This window comes from Loxodonta africana, chromosome 16 (genome assembly GCF_030014295.1).
Source record: "Loxodonta africana isolate mLoxAfr1 chromosome 16, mLoxAfr1.hap2, whole genome shotgun sequence".
Taxonomy (NCBI): domain Eukaryota; kingdom Metazoa; phylum Chordata; class Mammalia; order Proboscidea; family Elephantidae; genus Loxodonta; species Loxodonta africana.
The window spans coordinates 8,929,627-8,950,753 of NC_087357.1; the positions used below are offsets into that span (position 1 = coordinate 8,929,627).

Consider the following 21,127-nt stretch of genomic DNA (forward strand, 5'->3'; position numbering starts at 1 on the left):
GAGAAGACAGGATCATTTTAAAATCAAATACATGATTTATGTATCACACATGGGGACCAAAACATCCTGGAGCCACACATGGACTTGAAATCTCAGGGAAAAGGCCTAATAAATTTTTTTTTCTCTCCAGCAGAATAGCTTATAAATCAAAGCTGCCCACTGTCCAATATTCAACAGCAGCTCGTATTCAAAGTGAACTTGATGATCTCAAACTCTTCAGGAGCACGAGCAAAATGGATTACCAGCCACTCCAAAAGGCCGCCGCAAGCCCGAGGTCAGCTTCCTTGTGTTGTTGTCCCTCAGCTCCATGCGCCCGACGCGGACGATCTGACAGACAAAACTGATTTTGTCCCTTTTCAGGTCTTTGCTTCCAAGGTCCTAGAAATATTAATTTCCATACATTATTTCAGAGAACCATTATTCAGCACGGTTTCAATTGCAACAGACCATAGACAGATGGATTGAGACTCTGCTCCTACCACTTCTTAGCAATTTTAATAAGTTATTCACATGACAAAAAAGAACTGAATAACAATATTCAATTAATGTGAAGTGAAGCTACCAGCTTAAGGGAGTCACTTAAGTTACCAGCTTGAGGGAGTCGCTGGGTGGTAAAAGGGGTAAATCTTTGTCATGCTGATTCTAAGGGTAGCTGAGGACTTGGAAGGTTTCTGGGAAGGCTTTATATCATTACTAAATTAACATTTGTTACAGGCAACCTGAGGACCACCTGCCAGTGTGGTAAGCAGACACAGGGAGGTCACTAAAATTAGCCATCAGAATGGTCAGTATTTAAAATGAGCATCAGTGGTGTACTTACGGTAAAAACAGCTCGCAAATTATGTAATCTGTCTATATCTTTAGGTAATCCTGAACTTGACCAGCGAACCAGATAGTTTTCACTAAAAAAAAAAAAAGGAAGAAATCAAAGCAATTTAATTTTCCAAATATAACAGCTTATCGAATGTCCATCCACATTGACTTACAATTAATACCAGAGGTGTCCACTGCTTATAAAAATACCAACAATATTAAACAGAGCTACACTCTAATCAACATATAATTTCCCACACAATGCAATATTTGAGGACTACACAAAATCCTTGGTCTTCTTGAATACCTTGAGTTCTAATTACAATGGAATTATTGGCAGATGGCATTTCAAAGTTCATTATTTTAAAAGCATATTTATTCTTTTAGAATGACCATTGTATAAAATTCAACACAGTTACTGTTTATTTCAGAGCCTCTGCCAAACCAAATACAACATAAAAATACTAATGGAATACTTGGACAAGAGGAAATAAACTCCTTACGGTACGTGAGAAGGAAATTCACCCATGTTCTCTTTCCCGTCATATGCTAAGTTTTTACATTGTAAGATTATTTAAAATGGAGATATTGGAATTTAAAACACACAAAAACACTTCACACATAATATAAACAATATTTTTTCCTTCTGGACAAAGGGAAAGGTATATTAAGGGCCAAACGCAAGAACTAGGAAAGAAACTACCACAGCAGAAATGGCAGGAATGGCAGAGGTGGGTGTGACAATGTTTTCATTCAACAAGTGACAATTGAGGACTTTCACGTGGCAGGCCCCATTTTCCAGTATTCCAGTCAATCATCCTGGAGGAACAGCAGCAAGACAAAGGTCACAGAAATGACATTCACGGAGACCAAATTTCAAAAAACCAAGATTGAGCAAAGGGTGATATTTGGGGAGTCCAGATATAAAACCTTATCAAGACAACACAGAAGACAGAGTATTACTTCAATCTTTAGTTAAAAAAAATCTTTAGTTAGGTCTTTAAAATAGCAAAAGACTGCACCCGTGGCCATTAGAGCTTCGTAATCAACCATCAACACACACACAAAGGTATGGGAAGACTTCCCCCAACCTGGAGTCCAAGCAACCTGAAATCACAACGTCCAGGTACATCTCACCGTCCAGAAAGAGCACCTCAGCCAGCTGCTCAGGGAGGTCTGCCCAGCTGATGGCCCAAGAGTTCCCCGTAAGAGCAAGACGTTTTGGTGGTCCACTAACCAAGAGGAAAGACAGAGCCCAGGCACGTCACCAACCTGATGAATTTGGACTCCACAGGGTCATAGAGAGACATGAGCACTTCCGCATCTTCTCCTATTTTACAAACCACATTCTTGAGGTTGACGAACAAGGCAAAAGAAGGGGTGGCGGCAAACTTGGCTTGTCTGTTAATATCTATATTCTGCTTCTGGGACTGTATTTGGGAAATAAAAGAGAAGGTCAATACTGGCAATACTCATCAGGAACACATGCTTTTTTTTATCCCATACACAGTAAAAGACAGTTTGCAACTAGTTGGCACAGCACAGCGAAGTCATCCCTACGGTCAGTTACTTGTACCCAGTTCACATTCTCAAGACATGCACCCACCCAAGGGGAAACAAAATACCATCCTGTGCAATGTTCACACCCCTTAACAGTTTATACTGAGTCTTTTGTTCAGAGATATACAACTTTCCAGTGTCCAATCAATGAATCAGAATGGTAATTATCTATTTGTATGTGTAGTTACTTCTTTAATTATTGGTTCCTCCATTAAACTAAACATTCAAGGACATCTCTGTCGCATTCATCATTATGTCCTCGGTACCTAGCACATAGCAGCTACTCAATAACTACTTGCTGAATGAATGGACAGCTCAGTCAATTTCTGACTCTCTTTATTTTTTTTTTTGGTTTACTATATATAAAATATCATTAAAGGCCATGAAGGTGAAATAGATCTGTAAGGCCTGTGTTTCCTCCCTCACGGAGCCCATCCCTATCAAAGAGGAAATGCAGAATCAAGTACTGTTTCCCACTTGATAGGTAGGAAGAAGAACGCACTACCCTGGAGTGATAAAACCCTCTCATGTCATCAACAAGTTTTACCCCTGGGCTCCATTCCAAAGGTCATCATATGAAACACACTGTGTAGCTGTTCTTTGTGGGTCCTTTTGTAGTGCAAACTCTGGCCATCCTTTATATTCTACCAATGCTGCAAACCATTGCTGAGAAAAAGTACTCCAAAGACGCCTCGTCGTTTACAGAGAGTTGGACTTACTTTCTCTTCTTGTAGTCTTTCTTCCACTTGCTTAGAAGCTATTTCGTGAGCTCTGAAGAGACTGATTGTGCTGGTGAGCTCTGGATCCAAGATATTCCCGTCTTCATCCCTCACCACCAGGTCCAAATCAAGAATTCTAGAACAAGAAGGATTCAGTACTTCCTGGACACAAACCAAGGAGCTGCAATTCTCGAGACCAATTCAGTTGCTGAGCAGATGAAAACGTCACAGAAGTTTCGGGTCACTGACAACTATCAGGGAACGTAATTCTACGAGGTCATTTTCTTTAACTCAAAGTGTGTCCCCTTAAGGGAGGTACGATTTCCTCATTTTTTACTTCAATTTGCCATAGTGACTTCTCCTTCCAACGAGAAATTTGACAGAGCTACAAAGCCCAAGTGAAATACATTAGTAATTATTATGTAAAATATGGACAGTTTAAAGCTCACTGGTTCTATGTACTATGTGTATATACAGACATTTGGGTATTTGTGCGTGCACACACATTCCGAGGACCAAACACATAAAGCTGGCAGTTTTGGTTGTTACGGTTGGTCCTGGGGAGGGAGGGAGGGAAAGGAAGCTGGAGCAGGAACACAATCTCCTCCCTCTTTACTCACCGCTGTCTCTAGAAGGTTCCACCACATTGCTTTCCTCCAACCTACAGTCAGTTCTCTAAATTAGCTCATCAAAAGATTTTCAATAAAGATGTTCTGTTATGCTTGAATGCCAGGCACATGGAAGTTATACAGAATAGTTTTAACCAACTTCCTGGCCAGGGAGTTAAAGGTAGCAGCCAACTTAAACCATAAGCAACATCTGGCTAATAATCTCTTCAGCCTATATCTGGAATTATTTTTGGGCAACATTCTCTCCAATTCCCCAAATCCAACTAAATTGTCTGGTGATTTTTACTTTTTTTCTTAAAGAATAAACTAAGTCAATTATACCAAGAAAAAAATGAGCTGTGCTATGGTGCTGTGTTCTGGTTTTCTTTTTAATACGACATGCAGATTATAGGGCAGGAAATTAACCATGGATGGCTCGTATCCTGGCTTTTCGATCTCATTTTTGTTAGCCATACGACAAGGTAAAATGTCTTTTGAGATAAATTTCAATTTAGAGGTAAGTTAAATTGTCAATAAACACTCCAATCAGACAAACTAACCTCAGAGTCCTTCTCTTCTTCCCAAGATGACAGGCCCTGCAGCTAGATAGGAAATCTGGTAACCTGTCAACTTTTAGTTTTGGGAGCTATGCTGGACCACTGCAAAATTTGGAAGGCAATTTAAAAAGTCACATTTTTTTTTCTTTTAATATCTGTTGAGCAAATTCCACCAATGCTGAAGCAGGACCACCTACCTGGCAGCAGCATGAAGGTAAACAGGCTTTTAAAAAAACAGAGGCTTTTCACGCTGAGTGAAAACAACTTCAGGGGTTGCAGTGTTTGTGGGCCTCCTCAATAGCAATCGAAAGAGGCATTAAAAAATCTACCTTTTAAGCTCGCATTAGCTGTCTTTATGTTTCACTGATGAGGCAGACGCTCCCCTCCCAAATATTACAGTTTTTTTTTTTCTATCTCTGCCCTGAACAGGCTCCTGAGAGGAGTCAGTGCAGGTGTGGGCGGCGTCGGTGCTGGTGCGGGGGGGGGGGGGGTAGGAGTGGGGGAGTGATGATCAGTGCTGGTGCGGGGGGGGGGGTCAGGGCTGGTGTGGGCGGGGTCAGTGCTGGTTGGGGTGGGGCCCGTGCTGGTGCAGGTAGGGTCAGTGGTGGTGTGGGCGGGGTCAGTGCTGGTACAGGCGGGGTCAGTGCTGGTGAGGGCAGGGTCAGTTCTAATATAGGCAGGGTCACTGCTGGTTTGGGTGGGGCCAGTGCTGGTGCAGGCGGGGTCAGTCCTGGTGTGGATGGGGTCAGTGCTGGTGAAGGTGGGATCAGTGCTGGTGCTGGCGGGGTCAGTATTGGTGTGGGCGGGGTCAGTGCTGGTGTGGGCAGTCAGTGCTGGTGTGGGCGGAGTCAGAGCTTATGCAGGGTGCAGTCAGTGCTGGGGTGGGCAAACCTACAACGCACTGTGCATTTTTTCTACAGAGATGGCTCATAACCTTCATCACATTCTCAAATGGTTCTCATAACCTCCCACCCCCAAGAAATAAAAAAAGGCAAGAGCACCTAAATCATAGACGAGCAAAGGCACAAAACACCTTGTCCTTATTAAATCCACCCATCTTACAACCAAACCTGCAACACTGCGATTCGATTTTGATTGTTTTGTTTTCTCAAGCAGGGACTAGATAGATACTCACAAAGTAGAGTTGTAGGCTTGTAGAAATTATGGTATAGTCTTGAGCTCCTACGGCAAAAACTGTCTTATTAAGGACTGCATTTCCTATCAAAATAGTAAATTGCATTTGGAAACACTTCCCTTCTTAACAAGATTGTTTCAAGACATAATGTATTTTGGTAGCTTCCTGCAGCCACCGTAAACAGGTGGCCCCGGAAAATAAGTTCAAAATACGATCCTCCAACAGAACATAAAATCAAAGCTCCAAAAGGTTGACTTTTTTAGCAGGTGGTCTTGAAATGGGTTTCACTGCAGCAATATCTAATACCCAATACACAGAAGTCTCTGGCTTCCCAGGAAAAAAAAACAAAAACCTTCTCCTGTAGCATTTCTAATCCATACTTCTTATGAAGAGTGTTACTTTAAGAAACTTCACACATGAAAATATGAATTAGCAGAAAACGAAAGTATGATTCTTGTTTTCCATCAAGTGTCTTTAATTCACCCAGGACTCCTTTAAGCTGTGTTATTGAAGGCAAATCTCCTTCAGTCTCTGAGCTCCAGATCCCAAGGTGTAAATGAAGGGGATGGACTAAACTGGAAATATTCCAACCCACTGTCCATCATAAGTCAACAATATTTTTAAAAACTGAGATTTCCAACCAGCATCCCACACAAATAAGAATTTTAAGGCATGGGGCCCATGATTCTGCATTTTGAAGCCTCTCCAAATGATTCAGATACAGGCTGGCATTTGGGAACCTTGTGACCAATGAACTTTAAGTGTTCCTGCAGCTCTGACATTATGTAAACAACCAGATAGTTATCAGGCAAGAAAAGGCATGGCCTTGTTATGGCTACATAATGGGCAAAATTAGGGTCAGAGTAGCTGATTTCCTTTCAGTATCAGAAAACATCTGGTACCCTGCAATGCACAGCTGTATGGGGGTGGTGAGCGTGCTATCACGAAAGGCATTCGTGCAGAGCTGGGTCGACACCTGCCACAGAGGTCCTGTAGAGGTGAGCTTTTACATGAGATATGCAAAGCAATTATTCCTTGTTTATCTGAAATTCAAATTTAACTGGGCTATATTTTTTATATTTTTGTTTGGAGTTCCTGGGTGGTGCAAAGGTTCGAGTCTACCCAGAGGCACCACGGAAGAAAGAGCTGGTGATCTACTCGTGAAAAATCAGCCACTGGAAACCCTGCGGATCACAGTTCTGCTCTGACACACGTGGGGTCTCCAGGAGTTGGAGGCCACTACACGGCAACTGGTTTTTCGGTGTATCCTTCTTTACTAGAACTGGTAGGCATGACCTGATGATTTCTATTGTCCCTTCCAACTCTGAGAACCTAGGACTCTATAGAAAGGAGTCAAATACTGTGAGCCCAGAATAAAAAGTCCTCACTGGGGGGAAATCACAAGCTACCCAGGCCTCTGCTTCATCACTCTATCACTTGAAGGGTGAAGAGAAGAAATGTCAACAATGAATTGAGAACCTCTCCTGATTTTCAGAACACACTAGAAAATATCTCATCCTTCCAAAAACGAAAACCATGCCATTATTTTGATGTCAGAAATGTTTTTATCATAAAATGTGATTTTGGCCTCGTCAAGGGTCATGGTGATGCTATTACATCGGATAACTTAAGCATGAAATCATCTTTCAAACAAACAAACCTGTTTCCATAGTCAATTTTGGCAGTGATCTTCTTCTTCAGCTCCTTGAGCTCATCCTGGGGCAGAGTTCCAGAAAGAATCTGTGACCTCCATTCAATAAGGTCGTAGATCATGTGCCGCACACTACGGAACATCTCTCTATTATCTTGCTATATAGGGGGGAAAGAAGGAAAAAAAAGCAATTGTCAAGATTTGGGTGTAACACAGCCTTGTAAAGAACATAAAATAGCCTGGCGTAGATGGATTTTTCTTCTCAAATACACATGTACTTTATGCTTTATATCAAGGGATTTAATTAATGTCAAATTGAAAGATGTTTTTGGCATGAAACTGGAAAACATTATACAGGATTTGAGTCTGATGAAACACTAAAAAGTTAAAAGGATAAAAAGAAATACGTAACTTCAATATGCCATCCAACATTCCAGAGTAGACACCACTGAGTCAAATAGGTGACCACAGCAGGAACCGACTTTGAACTTCAAAGTCCACCCCATGAGCTTCCCATGTCTGGCTCAAGGATGGACAAGTCTTAAAGTACCTTTAAATATTCCGAGCCTGAAGATCTGAATCCCACAACTTACCTACCATCCACCCTGTGCCCTGGGCCATTCTCTGCACTCGGTGAAGCTGAGCTCCTAGGCCTTTCATTCAGCTGAGCTATGGAGACAAACGCCAATACAGCACACAGAGACACTTCGGCCAGAATCTGAATCTCCCTCTACAAGCTCCTGGCTCCCTCATGCCAAAGGAAAACGCGAGTAAGACACAAAATCCACACTGCTTATGGTCATCCACATATTGTGGTGAGATTGTTGGTACACAGAAAAGCAACCATTTTGCAGTTCCAAGAGTACCAATCCATCAAGTAGATTGGGGTTATTTTTTCTTTCCACGAAATCTAGGTGGAACCTAATTTGATAAAATTGTTAACATCATAATCCCTTTAAAAGATTAAAGTGTGCTCATTGCTGCTTTTTAAAATAACTTCCCCTCTAAATATCTGAGGAGTCTGTGGTGGTACATGTGGTTAGGTGCATGGCTCCTAACTGACAGGCTGGTGGTTTAAACCCATCCAGGGGCACCCTGGAAGAAAGGCCTGGCAATCTGCTTCTGAAAGGTCATAGCCATGAAAACCCTATGAGGCAGTTCTAGTCTGCACACAAAGTCACCATGAGTAGGAACTGACTCATAAGTAACTTGCCTTGCTTTCTGTCTATACATCAGAACCCCTCCCCTATTCCACTATTTCTAGTATTTGACCTTCCTGAGATCCCACCTCCCCACCATGTAATACCCTAACAGGCTGTTTTATAAGCTATTCTTCATAACATTATGCTAATTTTAACTTTTTAAACAGAAAAGAAACTAAATGGTCAAAATGAATGATTTTTTTTTCCCAAAATTATTTTCATTTCCCTCTTACTAGTTCTCCTTGTCCATTTTCCTAAAGCCATATCAAACATCCAATATCCTTTAAATCTTGCCCATTTGTCTACAACCACAGGGCAAAGCAAAGAACACATATAAAAATATTAAAAGATTTTGTCTTGGCTTTGCACAAATCACACAGTGTAAGTCCATAAGAAGCGAATGAGGTTTTTAAAAGGAAACCAAGGTGATCATTAGAAATCTGCATTCCAGACTTGGAGGGCTGCAGCCAGGTCCGCTGACTTATTAGTCAGCTTCGACTCCTGTTTGTTTTGTTGCCATATTTTTGTTTAAAAAAATTGCTAAGTTGAACATGAAACACCGACTTACAAAATTGCTCAGATTTACACAAAACATTCATGGCTAACTTTATGCTTTTAGGTTTTTCAGTGCGTTTGATGAACAATTAGGCAACCGCTTATTACTGTGCATTTGTAGGAAACCACTGTATAATCAGAAAGAGCAGCCTGCCCAGCCAGCAGCTGCGGGACTTCAGGAAGCTTTCTCTGCTCCCAAGAAATTAACGCACTGACTTCTTCCAGAGCTCTGGCTCTGCGTTGGAGACATTAGCATATAAGAAATCAACACTCTGAATAGAAACAGAGGCTTAACAAAAGATAATCTTCTGCAAATCTGAATTTATGTGAACAGAAATACCCCGTGGGAAAAGGAAATGGAAGATGTCGGGGCCTCAACCTCTCTGCATTAATAACACTCCTTTCATGGTCGGGGGAACGGACAACGGCCCACGACGCTGGAATGTCAAATACCTCCAGCCTCGGGGCAAACGTGGTTAAACAGAGATGATGTCGTTTTTTCCAAACAATAAGAGGCATTACCTGCAGCCAGACAATCACAAAAATAACAATAACCCTCTATTGCATTTCTAAAAGTGCACCTATTATGGTTTCAAAGCAGATTTTAGTTTTCATGATCAGAATGTAAAATGTAACGTTAGATCAATGCGATGGCCTGCTCCTGTTTTCCAGGGGCCCTGAAGTGACCGCATTTCCCTTTAGGACACAGGGAAAGGTGAATTCCGCGGCTCCTTTCTTCACAGTTCACTTCATTACAGTCAGCACAGCCCACCCCACCCAAAAAAACCACAGAAAGCAGGTCAAAGTGCATACAGCCCCAACGGCAGCCAAGTGAATGGGGCCATGCTGCTTTCTTTGCCCTTACTGAGTGAAGACCCTTTACCTTGGAGGTTCCTGGGGAAAGGAAAAACATTCTACAAAGGTCCAAAGTGACCACTCTCTGTGTCCACCCCAAGTTAGAATCCCGCTTCCTCACCACATAGAGCTGTCTCCAGATGGTGGACCACTCCCGAAGCGTCGTGGTGACTTCCTGGATGAGTGGGAGGTCACTTGGAATGACTGTTTCATGTTGCCTGGGGTGAAGAGAAGGAAAAACATCTCAGTCCACGGCTGCATGAACCACTAAGGTCTTCACCTTGTAAATTCCCGGTCAGGCCACTGAGTTCGACGCTCAGGCAGGTGGAAAGAAGAGATAAAAATAGGACAGTGTTCATACATATAAGCACACGCATCTAAGAACAATGAGTAGTATTTGTTTAAAAAAAAAAACAAAACCATTGCCATCAAGTCAGTTCCGACTCAAAGCAATCCTATAGGACAGAGCAGAACTGTCCCATACAGTTTCCAAGTAGCAGCTGGTGGATTTGAACTGCCCACCTTCTGGCGAGCAGCCAAGCTCCTAACCACTGTACCACCAGGGCTCCAGTATTTGCACAGACTTGAGAATGTTCATACATGATCCTGCATGTAAGCCATCCCCTCACATGTCAAGGCAAAATGGAGGAGGCAAACATCCCATTAAAGTCCTCCAAAGATCAAGGTTTGGGAAGTATATTCATAATCTGTGTGCCCATCTATCTTATAAAAAAAAAATTTTTTTTTTTTTTTATATAGATGCCATAAATTACAACCAGTCTGGTGGCATTAAAATGCATGTTTGGGTCGAGATTATTTTTACATTTCGGTCAGGCACAAAACTCATTATATGATAATACACGACGAAGGCATCCTTGGTGAAATAGCAGAGAGGTTACAGCTTTCAGAGGTCCACAGATGCCCTCTCTGATCCCAGCTCTGATTATCTGCCTACCCTTTCTGCCACCACAAAAAGTGAACCTTTGACTGATGCTCGGGGTCAGGCTCTGCACTGAACAGGACTCAGAAGGTTTGGGACTGGGGGCAGAGATTCAGTTTGTGGCTTGTGAAGGCAGGCCACCTGGCTTCAGAGGTTCTCTGTGTGTCCTGAACAGACAAGACTCCAACCAGCATGGAATGTCCAGGGACACGGAGTAGGTGTCACCTACATGCTTTTATTTGCATGACACCTGACCAGTGGGAAAGACGCTGGCCGTGGCTCACAACTGGGGTTCAGACCTACAGGGACCTATGAATGGTAGTAAGCACCAAAGGACAAAACAGTGGAGTCCCTAGGAGAAAGCCAGTTTCTGTGGAAAGTTCGAGCAGCATGTGCCACCCTGGGCAGCAGGGATCAGGTGTCTAAGGGAGGCATGCTCCCAAGACTACCCCCCATAAAACCACTTTTGGGAACTCCCCTCAGGTGTGACTCCTTTAGGGTTTATTAAGGGACACAACTGTTAAAACAGCCCTGTCAAGTCTGTCACCAGGTCTCCCTGGACGGATGCTGGTAAAAATGATGTTCATTATACTATTCAGTGTCATCCTTGCAAAGCCTCTGGGGAGAAATTTCTCTCAGCTCACAGTGTGACTACATCTCATCAGCAACTGGTTTGTTTCCGCCTTACAGATGCCGAGTCTCCTACTGCTTACACTGGGCTCTTCACGCTGGCTCCTAGAAGGTGCAGTCCAGTTAGTACCCAACCCGCATCAGTGGATAGTGGTCTCGCTCCATGAGCCACACCCTGGCCTCAATCCAGTTCCTTCTTCCCATCCGTCCCCTTGCTAGCCCTGACCTGTCCCTGGGACTAACGTGCAAACCAGCTTGGAAGTGTTTGATCTCGCTGTATTGTGTTATCTTTGTAACCACCTTGCCACCGGCCGGGATATCAGCAATACATCCACCCAGCAGATGCCTGCCTTGTTGATAAGACTGAGGGAAAGAACGCCAGGCAGAGCAGCTGCAAGAGAGCAAGGGACACAGTGGACGCTCAGCCAACAGCCGTGATTATTGTCAGTAACTGGGCCCTGGGAGATCAAACCAGACCTTAAGAGAGAAATCAGGGCTAGAGATCCGGATGTGAGCAGTACTAATAGCGAGGGAAGAGCTAAAGATATGAGAACAACAGAGACCCTCTCAAAAGGGAGACCCTGCAAGAGAAAGCTCATGTGGGAGAGAGAGAACCATAAGAGATCTTACAAAAGAGAGGCTCTGCAAAAGAGAGAGAAAGAGAAACCATGCAGAAAGAGACTCTGCAAGAGACAGACCCTGCAAGAGAGAGACTATGCCAGAGAGACTCCACAAGAGACAACATGAAAGAGAGAGAGATTACACAAGAGAGAGGCAGGATAATGAACTCTGAGAGCAAGGAGGCAGGCAGGCAAGGGATGAAAGAGCGACCCACACTATAAAGAAGGAAGGACCAGGAGAAAACAAGGAAAGGCAGACATCCACAGATATCTGGAGGTCAAAAGAAAAGTAGGAGTTGAGAGCAGCTGTCAGGCCTGAAGGCAGGAGGGTCTTCACAAGGAGGTAGCAGCTAGGTAACCAGGTTTGGTGGATGAAGCAGAGTGTGGCCAGGTAACATCAACCCAATGTGTCTCTGTCTGTCTGTCTGTCTGGGTGTGGCTCCCTTTATTTACTAAGAATGAAAATAATCTCTGGTTCACTTTATCATTATGCTTTATCACTTATGTCCATTTTACATATATTCTACCGTATAAGAAAGATGTAATCACACAGAATCGGCTTATATCAGGCTTCAGATGCAAACCCATGTAAAATACATCCAAGGCACACTTTACTCCAGTTATCCCCACAATTAGAGGAAAGTTCCAAAAGATGGGTTTTTCTTTCTTCCCACGGTAACTTGGCATATAAAGCATTTTATCTGGATTTTAAAAAAAAGGCAGATTGCAGGCCATCCCATGTATGCCTCTAAATTATGTTCTTCGTTTTAATCTCGCATCATGGAACTAGAGAACCCCAGCTAGCCCTTTTTGCATGTTAAAAGTACAGTGCTTGGAAAGGCAATTTTGTAATCAGCCAAAGAGATGTCATTATGCAGTAATCATATGATTAGTAATTTTATAATTTACATATTTAACTGAGTGTGAAGATGTAGCAGAGACAAAAAAAAGGAAACATTTTAATGTTCCTTCTTCTAAGTTCACACCTGGTTATTCACTTGCCATTCCCGCCTAATGGGCGCCTGCTTCACAAACGTCCTTTTAATGATCTTATACATAAGTTTTATGACCTCTAAGAAACATACATCATAATCAAAAAAAACAGAAAGTAAATTCACACATGTCCCAATTTAACAACTGTTGCTTCACCCTCAATGCCATTCGTGCCGCAGCCCAAAGACCCTTCCAGAAAATGGATCCAGAGCTGTGAGTGTGGAACCTCTTGGCTCACAGAGGAAGCCCAGAGCACCAGGGCTTCCAAAAATCTGAGGTTCAAGGAGCACGAGCTTCTTCAAAGGATCAAAAGCCACGTCATTCACAGCTCTCATTTAGAGGTCTCCTCTCTCCCCTCAAAACTCTTGTTCCATCATACGCAATCACACGCCTGCTCTTAACCCACACCTCGATATTGCCCAGCCACACACAAGAGCAACATGGCCAAATATAATCACTCTATGTCTCTGTCTAAACTTCAAGATCAGACTCACCCTTTTCCTTCGACTATCGCTTCTTTAAGATGAATATATGAAGCAGGAAATATACCCTTTGGGAGGAAAGAAAGATAGTTATTTGTATTATCAATATGAAAACTGACTGCCAATCAAACGGCTGCTTCCCCACCCCTCCGCGCCCACAGAGAAAAGTCAGGGGTCAGAGTGGTTGGATCACTCTTAATTTCACAAGTCTCATCTGCATCCTATCAAAGAAAACACACAGAAGTGTAAAAGGGGGCAACACAATCAGCTAGCATTTCAAAGCAGCTGCTGATGGTTTAGAAGAGAAAAGCACACTTTTTGCAAAGGAAAATTTCCACAAGTCCTCTGTCTTCTCTGCAGGTCACAGCTCCTTTTACCTCTGACCTTGACTCTAGTAGAGGAACACCAACTGATCCCTAAACAATTTCTTTTTTTTAATGTCCTTTAGATGAAGGTATACAGAACAAACCAGCAACTCATTAAACAGTTCATACATAAACTGTTCTGTGACATTGGTTAACAATCCCATGACAAGTCAACACTCTCCCTTCCCAGCCTTGGGTTCCCTGTTACCAGCTTTCCTGTCCCCTCCTGCCTTCTCGTCCTTGCCCTGGGCAGTTGGCTCCTTTAGTCTCTTTTCGTTTTACGGGCCTGTCTAATCTTTCGCTAAAGGGTGAACCTCAGGAGTCACTTCATTACTGAGCTAAAAAGGTGTCCAGGGGGCCAAAGAACAATTTTGGATGATGGTCTCTGACAGTTTCCCCTTTCCAAAAATCCATGATGCAATTGCCCTCAAAAGCTGGTCACGTGTGTACTGACTACTTACTGAAAAACCGCTGGAACTTTCTCATGAAGCTCCAAACAGGGGGGCCATCTGCTAAACTACAGGAAGGTGGGCCGGATTCACCCAATCTGCACGACTACTGGGATGGGAGTAGCTGACGCTTACAGAGGGCTCTACATTCCCACCACCACCCGCCTGTCCTCAAGGCATACCGTGGTGGCTTGCATGTTGCTACGCTGCTGGAAGCTACCGGCATTTCAAACACCAGCAGGCAGGCTGGCTGACCTGAGAAAGCAGATCACTAGACCTTTCCTCCTAGCTTGTCTTAGTCCGGATGCTCTGCTGAAACCTGTTCAGTATTGCACTGGGGTGACCCAAATGGAAGGCGAGGTGGAAATCTGCTACGCTGCTAGTCAGCTCTAATGTCTCAAGGATTCCTAAAGGTGCAGGACAGGAAGGACTCTGCTGGGGGAGGAACTGGGGAGATGGGAAAGATTCAAAATTGGGGACAACCAAAAAAACCAAATCTGCTGCAGTCAAGTCAATCCTGACTCACAGCAACCGTACAGGACAGAGTAGGACTGCCCCACTGGGTATCCAGTGGATTCAAACTGTTGACCTTTTTGTCAGTAGCCAAGCTCTCAACCACTGCACCACCAGGTCAACAAATCCCAAATCAATATCGAAGTGGAACTACAGGTTTGTCATATGTGGAGATGGGAGGACCGGTGGGTGAGGGGGACAATGGGCCATGATTCTAATCTCTTTTTTACTGGTCTTCAAGTGTGGCTTGCACAGATGAAGCTGAGGGTTTCATCTGCGGGAATATACTTGTGATTACAGAAGGGGAAATAAATGTGAAAACAGAACTTTCCTTAGGAAAACGTGTTCCACTGTCCGCCTGGCTGGCATCTGTCTTGTCCACATGTCACATTCCACCCAGGTCATTGGATGTGTAGGAACATGTAACCCAGATGGGTAGCCCGTTTCTGTGAATCAGAGCTGGGTGGGCTGGGGGTAGGAGGTTGTCTTAGTCATCTAGTGCTGCTACAACAGAAATACCACCAGTAGATGGCTTTAACAAAGAGAAATTTATTCTCTCACTGTCTAGTAGGCTACAAACCCAAATTCAGGGCATTGGCTCCAGAGGAAGGCTTTCTCTCTGTGTGGGCTCTGGAGGAAGGTCCTTGTCATCAGTCTTCCCTTGGTCTGGGAGCTTCTCATCACAGGAACCTCAGGTCCAAAGGACTCGCTCTGCTCCCAGCACTGATTTCTTGGTGGTATGGGGTCCCCATGTCTCTCTGCTCGCTTCTTTCTTATATCTCAAAAGAGAATGGCTTAAGACACTATCTAATCTCGTAGACTTCATCAGTATAACTGCCACTAATCCATCTTATTCCATCATAGTGACAGGATTTACAACACATAAGGAAATCACATCAGAAGATAAAATGGCGGACAATCATACAACCACACAAGGGAATCGTGACCCAGCCAAGTTGGCAGTTTTCTGGGGGGGACACAATTCAACCCATGACCGAGGTCTTGTTCCATCTGCAGACTTGGCTAGCCAACATTCCTAACAGCGTGTCTCACAGGACAACATCAACCCTGACTGGCTATGTGTGGGGAAGCCTGGAATGGACATCAGCCTGGCCCCTCACCCAAGCAAGTGTTCTCCTCAAGGATGAGCATCTCCTCAGCCCTCACAGCTCCTCCTGGCCTGGCACAGCCTGGCGGCTCTGGAGACAGCAGTACAGAAAGGCCCTGGAGCTGCTGGACGTCAAAAACCTGAAGTATAGACTCTGGGCCACAACCAGAAGTCCAGCCCAGTGAGGTGATAATGAGAGGCAAATGTAAAAACAGAAATAAAACGAACCATCTGTCCAGCATAATTAGATATTAAGATGCATAAGTTACCGTGGACAGCCTAACCGCAGCTTCAAATGGACATTACTTCAAAATCTTAACACTGTAGCACGAAACAGAAGAACCATAATTAGGTTTTATGAAGCTAAGAATGGAAGAGCCACAACAGAATTGTGTACGGGAGTGCCCACCACAAAGATCTGAGGTGTAATTACACGTCTTCATTTCAGAAGATCAAAGGACCATGCACGCAAGTGGTCCTGGGAAAGCAGAAGTTCTTTCTTTTGCAACCAACTTAAAGAGTTTAAAACTATCCCTGAGCAAGAGGGATACTCAGCAAGTTTGTTAATGTATCATAAAGGGTACGACTGAAAATCACGGGCAGTGTCTTTTTTTCTGAAGTCACTATACTCAGATGATTCTCTTACACACCCAGTGTCTAAATAGGATGTAAAATTCTATCAGGAAACGAAGACAAGGCCACTTTTTATGATAAGCAGCCAGCACCATATCACAGCCCAGCAATTCACCCACGGGAACGAGGCTGCAATTTCTGCCTCAAATATTGCTCAGATGAAAATAATTCAAGTCAGCTCCACATTTCAACCCATATATTTTTTAAATTAAGAGAGAGAGAGAGAGATGTAAAATTCTTAGGCACAAATGAGATGGAATTGATTTCCTCTCACAGTCTGATTTAGGAAAGGACATGCATTGTGTTTCATGGAAAGAAGGACTTACCTTCTTAGATTTTTTTCTTAAGGTGTAGCCTCTGTACCATCCTAAACAAACACAAAGTTGAACAGTGAGTTGGAGGAGACATAACAGGGTTGTTACAATAACTGTGAGTTATACAGAACTCGTATTCTTGCATAACCAGTAAAGTTACCAGAACTGTCACCAGAATTCAACACTTTGGAGATAATTTAGGGGTTTCGTAAACAGCACTTCAAAGGGGACTTTCAGCATGGCTGGTAACCTTCACAGAGACCTCCAACTCCTTCCTGCCCATTTTCTTTTCTTGGCCTAGAAGCTGGGCAATCTGAAATTAAGAAGCACAGTTCCAAGAAGAGGCCTTGTCCTTTTGACAACTGTCCCCAAGTAGGCTCCTTGTTTCATATATTTTCCCCTCTCTCCCTCTGCCTAACTTGGGTCAAGGTCACTGGCAAGTGCCCATACCAGCATCCTCTGATCATCAAGTACTGTCCAGCAACAGAAAACCTATTGAGAGCTCACTTCCTCCCTCTTCAGTTTGGAGGAGCACTGCCCTGGAGCAGCCGGGATCTCACAAAGTACTTTTGTGATACAAAGTTCCCTCACAGGAAACTCAGGCCAGGGACACAGGCCCACCTACTCCCTTGGGGTTTGGCCTAGACTCAAGTTCCCATCCCCTCCATGTGCTGAGGAAAAGAAATCAGCAAGAGCATAAAGGGGGCGTGCTAGAACTGTGAGCACAGATAAATGTTTAACGGAAGAGTCCCTCCAGCGATGGACCAAGCCTGATTACAGTCTTAGTACCTCCCATCCAGCTGAGGACAGAAGCTTGTCCTGCAAATGCCAAGAAGTACATGGCCAGTAACCGGTCTCCCGGTGGCTCTACTCCTGCATGGTATCAGCGAGATGTTCCTTATCCCAAACATTTGAAGTTGCTCCAGACCACCTCTTTTCCAGGAAGTCAGTCAAAAGCTCAGAGACAAATTCCAACTCTGCCCCCACAGAAGCTAAAGGACTCCATCTGAGAATTACAGACAGCCCTTGGGAAGTGCAAAAAAACTAGAAAAACCAAATATTGGGTTTTTGTACACTGTCAAAAGTCATACCTCCAAAACAAGGGATATATGAGTTAGACAGCACCAAAAGAACTGAAAATGGACAAATGTTACAGAGGTTTGCCCTCCATCCCTCTTGGATGTAGTAATTTTAACAACCAGCGATCAAGGGGTGATTACAGACCAGGAAGCAATGAAGCTGCAAAGGACGATATCCTCCAGAGATAATTAAATAGATTCTTTCTAAGCGTCAGAAAAGAAGACAGAGATTCTCAAAAGCCTTGTAAAAGATTTACAAAGACCCACTTATGCCCACGTAAACCCACTTCCCGTTCTCTGTACGGGGACTCAGTAGGTTGATCAGGTGGCGCTGCAAATACAAAGTGTCTTGACTTCCACCATGCACTTGGAGGATTATCTCCTGATAGACATTCTGTCCAGTTCAGTGACTCATCAGGGCCCACTGGTGACAAAGGATTCACGGACAGCAAAATGGAAAAAAGAGGAAGGTAAAAAAAAAAAAAGCTCTATTTAATCAATTCAAAGGAGTCTTCTTGATCCTTTTATTATATTCTTCCTGCATTTTCAGCATTAATATGCCCTTTCCTTTCAAAAACTGACGAGGGATTCATGCCCTAGGATATACAAGGAAATATAGCAAATCAAAATAGAACAGCAACCAAGTAAAACATGAACAAAGTTTATAAACAGTTTATAGAAGAGAAAACCAAAATGCATGTATGAAAAGATCCTCAAACATACTAACAATCAGAGTAATGAAAACTTAAATACTTTATCACTGCTCAGTTATTGGAGTGGTCCAAGTCAGAATGCTACAGGAGATAGCACAATCAGCATGCTAGAGAAAGTACCAACAGCCATCATGGGTGAACCATTCTGCAAGCAGAACCAGCCCAATGGGTGGAGATTTGGGGGACAACTCAATCGTCTTGGGAAGAAGCAGCACTCCTCCAATGGGCTGGGTGCCAGGTGGTGACCCACCTGGGATGGGGTGCAAAGGATGGCCGTTGGGTTGGAGGCTGGCCTGGAGGCCTCAGTGGCCATTTCTGAGATGGGAGCCTTGGCAACACATCTGCCTTTTCCAGTCTTTGCAAGGCCTTCAGCTGACAAGCAAACTGATGCGGGTGGCCAGAAAAAGAATTAAGGTGCATTTTGGAAGAAAATAGATCTTATCACTTTTAAAATTTTGAATAAATTAAGTTCTGATGTTGTAGTTCAGTCAAAAGAATAATTTCCTAATCTTTGTGCCATGCCTGCAATTTCCTTCAGGTACAACATCCAGGCTAACACAGACTCAAAAGAAGGGCCTGGCAATCTATTACCAAAAATCAGCCAATGAAAACCCAATGGATCACAACGGTCCAAACCAAAACCCATCATGGGCGTGGCGAAGGGCCAGACAACATTCCATTCGGTTGCGCACAGGGTCACCATGAGTCACGGACCAACAGGACCTGACGGCAGTTAACAAAAGCAACGGCATCCGGCCCCTGGGATCCTTCTGGAAAGGAATGGTCAGCAGGGTTAGTATATTGTGGACACACGAGGGTCATTTAACGAACATCTGTGGCCTTGGCTCGCCTCTCCTGCTGCTGATGATGGACATCTGTGTAAAGGCAGGGGCTTGCCTCAAATGACCCTCTATAGGTCTTTCCAAGTCCACAATGATCCGTCAAGTTCCTTTTCTTTATGGCAGGCACCAAGCCTTCATGAGCCTGGGAGAAAGAAATTAACCATCGCTTGAAGGTAAATTTGTTCTCTGAGCCTTAAAATAGAGTGATCATCTAGAAATTGTATTTCCTGGAGCAAGCTCAGCTATACCCTGAAAAGGATCACAGAGAAAAAGAGAATTGAATTTGACAAACAGAAATGAATTTTCTAGAGGAGTAATAGGAAGAAAAAGAACACACCAACCTCTAATACAATCCCTGAAATTTAAATGGTACAAGAGGAAAAAAAGACGTAACAGATGGAAGTAAAACACTCCACGTTTGCTCGATGATAATAACGTCACCAAGTTTCCCAGTCAAAATTACTGCCCAATAATCAGATCGTGATTAACGCCACAAAGTTCACTGTCAAAGAAGGGGATTTTGTTTTATACTAAGGTTCCTTTAAAAAGACTGGAATTATTTTCATCAGAATCTAGGAAGACTGACTAGCCCAGAAAATAAATGCTCAGTGAAGACTATGTAAGGAGCCCTGGTAGCACAGCGGTTAAGCACTCAGCTGCTAACCAAAAGGTTGGTGGTTTGAACCTACCCAGTGGCTCCATGGGAGGAAGAGCTGGTGATCTGCTCCCGTAAGGATTACAGCCTAGGGAACTATGTGGCAGTTCCAGTCGGTTCTATAAAGTCCATATGAGTCTGAATCAACTTGAAAAGAATGGATCGAGGTTTGGTTTGAAGACTCTCTCATGATGATGGCCAAAAAGTCCAATGTCTGCCATAAATTTTTTGAAAAAGCTAAATGTGTGACAAGGACAGCTGACCCACCTTAGAATCCCATATTTGAAGAGTACATGTTTCTTATGACGCCAAGAACAACAAGTGCCCATTCCTGTATCCAGAACCGCACTTGTTAGCTACTCCAGAACGACATCACTGCCTGGTGTTCATTAAGCAGGATTTCTTCAACTGACCAGGGGCAAAAATACAGAAGATAAAAGAGCACTTTCCTCCAGATCAGGAAAGTGTCTGAGCTGAGAGGTTTGATCCTTAACCTCTACTTAATTTCTCTCTGTTTCCTCTCAGCACTGGCAATGCATGGCAGATAAGAAAATCCAAGTGTCAGCTGTAAAAACTGAAAACAAGCAGAAGGCGCCCATCACAACTGCTCATTCACTCAAGGGCTGGGTCTGCTCTGCAGCTTGACGTCTGCTTCCAGGCACACTTCACTAAATGCAGTCTCCCCTCCCCCGCCCCCAACAGGGCTTTTTTACGGTAAAAGTTGTGAATGGAATGCAATTCTAAGTCAGCAGGAGTCAGATAGGGAATTTTTTTTTTAATAAGCATTGTGCTTTCAGAGGTGTCTATGAGGAACTCATGGCCAGTAGTAGCTTGTCTGGGGTGCAGAAGCTTAGAGCCTCTTCACTCTTGCGCAAAGCAGATTTCAAAGACAGGCTTTGAAATTCAATTTGCTGATTACTACGAGAGTCCCTGAAAGGTCAGTGGTTCTAACACACCAGCAGCTCTGCAAGAAAAAAGACCTGGCAATCTGCTCCTGTAAAGATGACAGCCTAGAAAACCATACGGGGCAGTTCTACTCAGTCCTATAGGGTCGCTGTGAGTCAGGACTGAATCCAGGGCACACAACAAAAGTGGGTATTTTTGGGTAGTGCAAATGATTAACGCACTCCTCTGCT

The 21,127-nt window shown here is 43.7% G+C and overlaps 1 protein-coding gene across 3 annotated transcripts in view; it reads right to left on the reverse strand.

The window, feature by feature from the left end:
* The window catches only part of DOCK1 (dedicator of cytokinesis 1), a 542,476-nt gene that overhangs the window by 461,292 nt on the left and 60,057 nt on the right, over positions 1-21,127 (reverse strand). For all 3 annotated transcript variants that reach the window (XM_064269186.1, XM_064269185.1, XM_064269187.1), the window contains exons 3-10: positions 16,715-16,755; positions 13,333-13,388; positions 9,777-9,873; positions 7,053-7,201; positions 3,093-3,228; positions 2,086-2,243; positions 821-902; positions 243-378 (exon numbers count right to left, since the gene is read on the reverse strand). In XM_064269186.1, coding sequence (XP_064125256.1) covers positions 243-378; positions 821-902; positions 2,086-2,243; positions 3,093-3,228; positions 7,053-7,201; positions 9,777-9,873; positions 13,333-13,388; positions 16,715-16,755 — 855 coding nt within the window. The remainder of the gene's footprint in view (positions 1-242; positions 379-820; positions 903-2,085; positions 2,244-3,092; positions 3,229-7,052; positions 7,202-9,776; positions 9,874-13,332; positions 13,389-16,714; positions 16,756-21,127) is intronic.